Consider the following 11,088-nt stretch of genomic DNA (forward strand, 5'->3'; position numbering starts at 1 on the left):
GTGTTACTGTGTGCAGTTTTGTAAAGTAATGGGTTGAGCATGTAGGGTAGGCTTAGTGGTTCCCCAGGGTTGGATTTCTACCCGTGCACACACACACGTACATACACTCTTAATGAGGTCAGAGTCAAACAGCGTTTTTGCTGCAGTGCTCCTCCCTGCTAATAGTTCCACAGGGTCTGGGAGTAAGTGATTACATCTAACTGGATTATAGGACCTGATTATCCAAAAATTTAATCGGCGACAAACAGTCAAATTAGAGGGAGGTTGTCATATAGTATATCTGTTTGAACCCCTGCAGTAACTTTCTTAAAAAAAAAAAAATCAAGCAGGCTGAGTAATAATAAATTTGCATATTTTTGAACTGGTGCTATTGGATGATGGCAGTTTGCATGCTGATATGCTCATCTAAGAGCAGTGGATGGGCACTGGGCGGCCACACTACTCAAACCAGAGTGTTATGGTACATGCTCTCATTCCTGCCGTAAATTTTCACTGCAATTTGTAGATTTTTACTAGAAAATTCCTATTACAAAGTTTGCTCCTTTAACCTTAAGGGTAAAGTTTCAGACCAACATGCATAACAAGCCAGCTGACATGACAGAGAGGAGTCATTTCTTTTTTCTTTTAAATTTCATTTTACAGCTATATTTGGCAAAAATAAATATGGTAAATAAAAAGTTAATTCTTAACCATTACACTTAGATGACTTTCTCTTAAGTAGTGAAACTCGGCCATTCTGCTGTCCATTAATTGTTTTCTTTTTGGGGGGGTTTGAAGTTAAAATCCTCAATAAGGCATAAAACTGAATTAATACAGCAATAGTCTTTTTTTTAACAGCTAACTTTTCACTCCCAAGAAAAGCTAAGCGTTCTCACCTTGACTTCAGAGAAGAGCTGCTACTTTGCACAAAGTGTTTCTTTCAAAATTCAAATATAAAATGCATTCAGAAACACACCACAGACACTTAAACAGTGCGCTAGTCCATGAAAGGAGCATGGTGGATCTTTGTCCGATCCTTGGCTGGTCCCCCGCTGGTATGTGGCCATAATGAGATCCCCTGCGAGCAATGTAGTCAGTGCAGCCACAAGTGGTAACGCCCTTAAGTAGTATGTAGGGAAAAAAAATTATATCTCATGTTTCCACCAGGGGGAGCAGCCATAATGGAACATAATTTATTTACTTCCTGCTATATTCATGCATTTTAAATTCGCTCAGGGCTTCTATGTACCTTTCTGTAAAACATCAATGTATATATTTGTTTTCAGCAAATATAAGAGTTTGTTCAGGTTGAGCCAGAAGACAAACAGTGACAGAGCTGTTGCTGATGAATGTTTCTGAACATAAATGCTAAAAATGTGTTTTTTTAATAGAATTGCAAATATTTGTATATAAAAACTAAAATCTAAGCTTAAATGTGAGATAAATATTAACGAGTGCTTTCAGAGAATATTTTAAATGTGTGTTCAAAAGGGCAAGTGACAGAGAGCACTCCCATTGTGTACCAGTTTGTGTACAGCATGAAATCCAGCACAAGCAGAGCCACCTGATTCTCTAGCATTTTTGGCTCTGGTTCAATTCACTACTACTACTACTCACTGTAGTGTATCAGTCACTAAACCTTGAGGCTCAATAACTGATGGCTGGTTTGATTGTTTTTTGTTCTAAATGTTGGACAGTCTGTGTGCAAAAACGTTTTCTTAGGTAAACAGTTTCACAGGCTTGTGTAAATTCTTCCTGGATTGAAAATATGACTGTTGTGCTGTTTTACTGCATAGTTTACTTTTCCATTTGTGTTTCAGTTCCCGTCCACTTTCGGTTGTAGTGTATTTTTTGTTCCTGACCATTTAATAAAGTTTAAAAAAGTAGCTCTGTGTAACTCATGCAATGGCATTTTTCTTTTCTCTTTTAGGACACGTCCAAAGGTCCAGTTCAATGGCTATGTTGGCCACGAGAGCTCCAATGGTCAGGCATCATTTGAAAATCCAATGTATGACACCAACATGAAACCCACTGAGGCTAAGGCAGTTCGATTTGATACCACACTCAATACCGTCTGCACTGTGGTATAGTCCAGCTATCATGCCACTGCCCATACAGTGGTTCAGTCCAGCATCCATTGCTGTAGTCTGCAGTGTGGTTTAACCAAACAAAAACAAAAGGACTAACTTAGGATTTGGACTCGTCACCATGAGCAGTCGCTGTGTAGCAAGCTGGTCCTCGTACAGCATCATCTGCACAGTGATGCAGCTCTACTCCACTTCCTACCTGAACAAGGATAATACCCCCCTGTAGTCTGAAAGAGGAAAAAGGGAGAAATCAGTTGGAACCTATAAGAATGGGAGGAGACAATGACGTCATCAAGTAACACAATGTCTGTTGTTCAGGAGATCCAATGCTATAATTCAGACATTAGGGAAAAACACAGATTTAGGATACAATTAATTAAATTCCCTGAAAGAACATGTTTGTCCAGTTTTGGCTGACGTGTTTTTTCGCAACCTTCTTATAGAAAGAGTTTTATATGGCCAGTGTCATATGGGCCTCTGAAATCCCCTCTACAATTAAACTTGTTCATGCTGATCTAGCCCGGTGCCCCTTACGAACTCCCCTGCTGCAGGCCAGGAATGGGTTTGACTCATTTGAGGTTCAGACCTCAGGGGAAACTCATCCACCCTCCAGACATTAGATGGTTCATATATGTAGATATACCTCTTTCTGGATTTCCTTTATATGGGACTTGACAGGACTATACCCTGAGATGTAATGACACTTTAACAGAGTCTATTCAAAAAATAACAGTGATTGCACAGACTGCTGTAAGATCGACAAAACATACTGACATAATAACACTCTCATTCAGTCCTGGACACTGGAATGAAATTAGTGTTAATTGTGATGGACGAGTGCTAATCAAGCCAGGGTCAAGTAGAAGCTGCAGTGAAGTTTTGACGATGTTTTAGCCTATTTGGAGATCTGAACGAGTTGGGTTCAATATAGCAGGACAATCACAGAGTTAGTAAAGTTTAGTTGTCAGTTAATTATGGGTTTCTGTAATTGTCTTTACCTTATTTCGCCTTTTCTAATAATGTCTACACACAGTAGATAGCAACTTATTAGGCTAAAACATACCAAATCAGGCTTGTGCAAACAAAGTTCAGTATCAGAACCTGTGGACTTATTTTAGATGTCAATTGAACATTTTCAAATATGATTATATAAAGGTACAAAATACATGCAGTCAACTTAATACAATATTCCACAGTAGGACTAGGCAAGCTGAGATAAACCAGAAAACCAGACATTTGAGTTGCCCGGTTGGTGTACGCTGTGGACTGGTTTCCAGAGGCCTGTCTAATACAATCAAGGAGTCAGACAACTGATTCTCGTTCTTAAACTAGCCAGGATTCTGTGCTTGGTGGCTGAACAAGTGGAAGCCTGGAGGCAATAAGCTGTCAGGATCGTCGACTGCTGCAATCAGCTGTAGCCAAATCCAGGAAATGAATTGTCTTCTCATAGCTCTGATCGGGACTATCAGTCAGGAAATGACTGATTTTATATACTCTCCAGCCACAAAATCAGAAATAGATGAACTGATTGACAGATTCTTTGACTGACAGACGCAAACAAAAGGACAGATAGACACCTCTGTCAGTCGTGCTGGAAGGAGGACATGTTGCTGTGGAAGCAGAGGCAAATAGCCTCTTATTGTCTCTTCTGGCATTTTTCTTCAGTGAAGATATTGATGAACAGACTCGTATGTTCAAAACCCCAGTGGCCCCATGGGACTTCCCAAACCACTGCTGCCGGGGACCCCAAAATATAAACTTTATATAAACCGCACAAATTTTGCACTAGTGTGTTTTTCTGACTGGGTTATGAAAAAAAAAAAAACGAATAATTTTTGGGTCTGAAATGGGTTTGGAAAATGAGTAATTAAAAAATAGCATTTTATTCAAAAACTTCTATCTTTAAAAAGATGACAAAAATGATTAAATACAGGGTTACAGAGTGTTTGTATATACACATTTATATTTCACACTCCCTGTAAGCAGAAGGTGTGACCACATGCTATACTGTTGTTTATTTTGTTGCCATGACAACACGCTAGCCAACCAGAAAGTTGGGAATAGTTTACCTGTAGACCTCCAAGCAGGAAAGGAAATGTTGTCCTGCCATTTAGAAACGTTGCTGTTTCTGAAAGCTCATACTGAAAATTGTTAGTAATATCTAACACTTTAAATACAATCTTTCAAAAAGATTTTATAATGTGCAGTTTGGTCCCAGTGAAACATTGGTGCCACGTTACTGATATGGGATGCACATGGCCCAAGACCAGAAGGCTCTGTAGCAGGAGAGCATCACCGGTAGTCATTTTACCAATAATCAGTGATATTGGGGAGGCGTTTGTGCAGAACTCAAAGGAGACCAGAAGGCAATACCCACCCCAGTCACTGCCTCTTTATCCTGCTGCCATCTGGCCAGTGATACAGAAGTATTCAGTGCTACATCACCAGACTTTGAAGCAGTTTCTATCTTCAGACTCCCCATTCAGTGAGAAAAACTACTTATTTAAACTATCAAATCTGTCAGTTTTTTATAACGTGAGAATGTGAGGACTACATGTACAATTTTGTACGTGAACTTTGTGTTGCTCGAATATTTACAGTGTTAGATATATAGTATATCGAATTCAGAGGATTCTACTGCTACAGTTGTAGCCGTTGATTGTGTGAGCTTTCAGGAATAACAAGTGACTGTTTCTGTAACGCTCTTTAAAGACGCTCTTTCGACACACATTGTCATGCATCGTTTCGACACATCAAATATCTGATGCACATTATCTTGTTTGAACACACCTTTTTAAAGAGCGCACAACCTATTTGCGTTGAGAATTGGTAATTTACCACAGAGGACAAAAAGATACAGCATGAAGACAACATGCACAATTATTGTTGTCGATAGTTATCGTCCCCTGAGCCCCTCCATTGTTTGAGAAATACCTCGTGTGCAGAGAGTAAGTTACGTCCTGCTTATCAATGCTGGAACCTCACTGCAACAAATACACAAGCTTAGTGAGTGCGACCCCAGTCGGCTTAATTTCCTGCTATTTTGAATCAAAACGCTGTTCTAGCATCAATCGGTTTTCAGGATTCAAAAAAGATCCGGTAGTTTCAAGTCGCTTACCAAGCTTGTTATTTCTCGCAGTGTCCTCTCAAAATATTTTTATTTTTCGAAAGATGCTGCACTTGGTTTAAATCACAGATGTTAACTGCTTTTATCGTCTGTCGTTGTCTTTAGGTCTGTTTCCTGTTCCACACTCCATGCACAACATTGAGTCATTGTTTTTATACGTCAAGAATTTGCTTTAACCTTACGCAATTTTTTTTTTAATTGTCCAAAATTTTATTTTATTTATGTTTCCCATGTCCCATGTATGTGTTCATCTACGCCTATTCATTCATTCACACAGTATGAAATGGTGAGTAGATAATGATAATAATACCCTAAAAACCATGTTATAGTGAGTCTGGCAAAGGTTAATTTAACTGAAATGTGTAGATTTTCACTATAACCTAAATACAGGGATTTAAAAAAAGCATTCAGCATGAGGAGGTTGCCACAGCCACCTGTTATGAGATAAGGAAGAATAAATTAACAGCAAATGGGGAGGAAGGGGGGGGTGTTTAGATTTTCAGCTCCGGTAATTGAATGTGTCTGTACACACAACCCTAAATGCTGGAAAAGTGAGCTGGAACAATAATCATTATGTATGGAGGAATTATACCTCATTGTCAGCCTGTCATTTATAGCTTCGGTATCAGGGTCATGGTCAGACAGCCAAAAATAGCACCAATGCGATGCAGACAAAATAAAAATACACAGACGAGTGTAGTGGCTAAAATAATAGCAATAACCACAATTCAGAAGATGCATATCTAAAGTCTCTTCACAGGAATAAACAAGACTTCTGTAAACAAAAATAGAGCATCTGTTCACACCTCGTGAGCCTCCACTCTCTTTTTTTACTGTTAGAGTGCACCCCGTGACTCTGTTTTAATTGATTTAATTAATTCAGTTGAGAGTTCCTATGGAGTCAAGAGTGCATAATAGAGCCTGAAAATTAGCAGCTCCAAGGTTTCCACCGGCGTAATAAAAGGTCTCGTTTTTAACAATTAATGGCAGAGATTTGATCTCCTTGTGTGCCCGAAAGAGAAAATTCAGACTCTGCGTTGTCTCTATTCTGGTGTTTTGGTCACAGCGGAACCTTACTGTCCCCACAGAAGTTCAGCCAAACACAAACTGCACATATCAAAACTGCAGCAGGATTCTCAAGTTATAATGTTTCTGGGGCCTCACATGCGTGTCTGACCTCTGCTGACCCTTCAAGGTTTCTCCAACAGTCAGCTTCATAGTTACAGATGCCATCATCAGCTGTTTCTTTCAGTAAGTGTTTTCACTCCTTGCATTCATACACTGAGAGTAAGCGTATATTCACACGAAGATAAATTTACATTAACAATGTCACAGTAGTGGTGCAGACAGTGTTGAAGTACTATTTTACAGCCAAGCACAATAAATATTTTATAAATGGCCTGTATTTGTATAGCGCTTTTCTAGTCCCTAAGGACCCCAAAGCGCTTTACACAACCTGTCATCCACCCATTCACACACTGGTGATGGCAAGCTACATTGTAGCCACAGCCACCCTGGGGCGCACTGACAGAGGCGAGGCTGCCGGACACTGGCGCCACCGGGCCCTCTGACCACCACCAGTAGGCAACGGATGAAGTGTCTCGCCCAAGGACACAACGACCGAGACTGTCCAAGCCGGGGCTCGAACCGGCAACCTTCCAATTACAAGGCGAACTCCCAACTCTTGAGCCACGATCGCCCCTTATAAAAGCATCTATTTCAATAAAAAGTCCTCAACATTGTGGTAAAAATAGGTTCTGTAGAAAGTGAAGAAGAGACATCTGGAGATAAAAAGACACCTCCCATGATTCTCTTTAAAAAAATAATTCATATTCTTAACCACATTATTGGTTAAGAGCATACATGGACACAATGCTTATCTACATGGTAATATTTATAAGCCATGTGCAGTGATTTACTGTATCAGAAACTGATAGAGTCAAACCTTACAACAATCCTTGTCTGGCATAGCTAAGACTAATTTTCTCCCCAGCGCCCTGCCAAAGGAAGGCACTGGGGAGAAAAGCAGCCTTAGCTGTGCACATGGCAGCTTACAGTGACTTTAAAAACGGATTAACAGCAGTGCTACTATTCTCTATCACTCAACCTTTTTAAAATGAGCAAAACGAAATTCAGCTGAACGTGACAGATAAGTGCCACAAGATGCCTTGAAAATCTGGACAATGTTCTCTTCACTTGAGGCCTTTTTTTTTCTTTTTTCTTTTTTTTAGCAGAATTAGTCAGGACGTTTTAAAGTTTGTCCTTAATTTGGTATCGTCAGCAGTCTTCGCTGTTTAAAGCAGCGACAGCTGGCCGCAAGATTTAAGAAAAGAACTACAGACTACATTTTAAAATGCCGAGGTTATTTTTACTTCTTCAGTTAGGACTTCTCGCAGCTTGGGGAGAAGTTTGATTTGTCCGTCACTTTTTCTAAAGCGGTATTGTCAGCAGTCCTTGATGAAACAAGGGACTCAAAGCCACAATGAGCTTTGGGAGGAGGGAAAAAAATCACTGCTGGAAATTCATTGCCAGATGGAAATCTGACCTTGTTGTGTATCTCTTTTCTCAAACAATATTAGTCTTACTTACACACATATAGTCTAAATATCTGGCTTGTTTTTGTTTCACTTTTTATGCTAATCAAACTAAATATTAAGTATAGTTTATATTTGTTTTGCGTCTTTTTCTCAACAGTTTGGTGAGGACAAGCTTCTCATGCTGTGTGCTGGTGTTAGAGCTAAAATCTACTAACTGCTCTGGATTGAATATTACATTATTTCCACTATTTAACCAAAAGGATAATTATGGCATTGCCAGCTCATGGCTGTGTGAGCCTCACATATGCTATCTTTACACGTTACACAAAAAGGATGCATTCTCAGCAACACATATTAACATAAAGCATCGCTGTTGCTCATAAATACTGAAATATAGAGTTTATTTTTTCTTCTCCCGAAAGGCAGGAATAAGCCGAGAATCGGCAGGTCCTTAACAGGAAGTTGCATTCATTGTAAATGTTTTTATTTTATGCCTCATAATATCTACATTTTCATCTCCGTCGTCTCACCATCATCATGTGCTGCTGAACTTGAAGTAGGTGCAAAAGAAAAAAAAACATTTTTGTACAGAAATCTATTTTTTATGAAGAATTTGTAAAAAAAGAAAAGAAGAAACAAATTATTAAACATGCTGTACTTTTTATGATTAATGAAGTAGGTACAAAAAAATCTTGTTCATTACAGTCAATGTTTTTACTGTTACACACCATGTAAAAAAAAATCTATGGTTCAAACTGAGTTTAAAAGATGAAAAATATAAAAATGTCAGATCTCTTTTGTCCATCATGGCTGCTTTTACACAGGAACAGAAACCCGGTGTTGCTTGTACTTGTGCTGAAGGGACACGTATGACGAGAGTCACACCTTCAGACAGTGTTACTGACTGTGTAAAACACTTTTGCAGCTTATGTCGTTCTTCTGAACATTAAAGCTTTGAAAGCATTCACAGAGATATGGTACACGATGCAGTGACACATTCAACAGTTTTGTATGGCTTCTTATGTGGCAGCTGTCCTAAAAATTGGTGACTCTTCTCATTAAAATATTGTTTACACTTTAAACAAAAAAAGGATCTCAGTCACGTGAACACACTAAACAAACACCAGATGTTACATGTCATAATATTAAGGGTAGGTACCGGTGGTTTGAAATGAAGCTTCGTAAAAGACAGTGTTCTTGTGTAACAGCAGCCCTGTGCGACTGTGTGGGATGACATTCACAGGCACAAAAAGATTCTGGATTTTGGACTTGACCCCTTTACAGACTAAAATCTGACCTCATTTCTGTCTAAATGAGAAGAGATTTGGTACTCCTTGCTTAAACACTGGTTTTAGAGTGGAACGTGAACATGTTGCAAATTTAGGCGCTAGCTTCATTATCAAATTGACAACAGTTTTTGGAGGTTCCTGGAATATACATGTACCTTAAAAATGGAATTTTCTATCCTCCTTGGAGATCATGAAGGAGAAACACAATGGGATGTTATGAAGGTTTAAATAACAGTAAGTGAATGCAGCCTCACAACCTGCTAAAGAGACATACAGTTTATCTATCAGCTATTTTGATGACATTATTTGAGAATAAAGTTTTGATACAATAACTCACGTTGTGCTTCAGTGTTTTCTTGAACCTCTGCATGAAGTCTGGATGCAGTTTCCTGCTGCTGCGCCAGTTTTCCAGCACAGTACATGTTAAGGTGTGTTTTCTTGATGGATACGTAGACAAATGCACGGAGACGTTAGCTCGTCGCACTGGACTAATTGCTTTTTGAAAAATTTGAAAGCATTCAGCTAATTTTGTACACGTTATTTGAGCGGGACTCAACAGATTGCTGCCAGGTGCATCTTGTCTGCTTTAACTATAGCAAAAAAATATGTGCCTAGAATTTGATTAGACTGCTCTTATGGCAAATTGCTCTGATTGGACATAGTTTTAAAAAGGCACATTCCTGTGTATTGTTTCATGTCAAGACTAAAACCAAGCTACCAAGTCCAAGTAACTCTCTGTAGACCTGTGAAATAAAATTGCAGTGAGACACAGACCCAGGCTGGGGTATAAAACAATTTCTCAAGCTTGGAGTGTTCCCAGGAGTACAGTGGCCTCAATAATGGTCTAATGGAAGGAGTTTGAAATCTGAGCAAAAAAGGCTTCAACTGGGGACATGACCAAGAACCCTTTGGTCAGTCTGAACCCCCTGCAGTGACAGGGTTGATGACTATCTTGGTAGTACCACATCTAATGCAGATTTCCTCTAATAATAATCATATTGCTATAGCAAATTTTAAAACATACAGACGAGAGTGTTTTACGGTTGTGTGAAAAAAACGGAGAAGTGTACATATAAAAATATGAAGCACTACAGTCAAAAATAAAGGGTGAAAGTTTATAGCTAATCTTAAAAAATGATTTTTCAGCAGTAATTAAAAGAAGAAAAAAAAACACTGATTGGCTGAGGAAGGCTGTAATGGTCAGGTGCTACAACCACAAAGGACCGGTTGCTTTTGGTTTTAAAATAAGATTGTGGAGCGGTTGAAAGATTCCGATCAGATGATTGAAGAGGCCAACTGCTTAAAAAAAGTCTCAACAAGAGCCTTTTTTTTTAGTGAAATTTGAATTCACTGGAAGCCAGTGAAGTATAGCAAAAAATCTGATGTTTAAGTGCTGAGTAGTTTGTTCTTTTTTGTTTCGTTTTGTTTTGGGAGTGGGGGACCTGTCCTGTCGTGCAGTGTAGCAATTTTAACAAATGGAGCATTATGGCATTTGCTGTAGTCATATTTTATTAGAGCCTTAATATTTTTTATTTTGGATTATTACAACCATAGCAGATAAGACTGAGGGATGGAAAGGGGGGAAAATGCTGTGCTAGTGATCGCTTGCGACACAGAAATGTTAGCATAACACAGTGGGCCCAAAACTCCGTCCGCTTCAGGTCCCAAAGTCAAATGAACACTGCAGCATCACTGAGAGTTAAAAACTTTCTAAATTATTTCATCTTTAATAAAATGATCTGCGTTGCTGCTTTACCATGTGTAACAATTAAGTTTAACATCCAGGCATACATGAAAACAGAATTTATTAAATTAAACGGAGTTAGAAGTTAGCAGAAAGTTAGCAGATATTTAGCTCGCTGTTTTCGCTAGTTACCTAAACATGCTATGTCATGTTCTGACTGAGAGATTTCTGGAAAAAAAATAAAACGTACAGCTCTGCTATCACTTCCAACATGAATGTAGAGAGAAAACTACACAATAGTGACGTTTGTAGGATTACTGAAGTTGGGCTAGATGGTATATAATGCTGTGCTAGTGATCGCTAGCGACACCGCTATGTTAGCATA

At 38.9% G+C, this 11,088-nt stretch overlaps 1 protein-coding gene across 1 annotated transcript in view; it reads left to right on the forward strand.

Moving 5' to 3' along the window:
• The window catches only part of LOC120721224 (CUB and sushi domain-containing protein 1-like), a 412,254-nt gene extending 407,102 nt beyond the window's left edge, over nucleotides 1-5,152 (forward strand). The window contains 1 exon segment of the mRNA XM_040011416.1: nucleotides 1,910-5,152. Within this exon segment, the coding sequence (XP_039867350.1) occupies nucleotides 1,910-2,069 (160 nt within the window). The 3' untranslated portion in view covers nucleotides 2,070-5,152.
• Nucleotides 5,153-11,088: the final 5,936 nt, after the last annotated feature.

This window comes from Simochromis diagramma, unplaced genomic scaffold (genome assembly GCF_900408965.1).
Source record: "Simochromis diagramma unplaced genomic scaffold, fSimDia1.1 OVJJ01000603.1, whole genome shotgun sequence".
Taxonomy (NCBI): Eukaryota; Metazoa; Chordata; class Actinopteri; order Cichliformes; family Cichlidae; genus Simochromis; species Simochromis diagramma.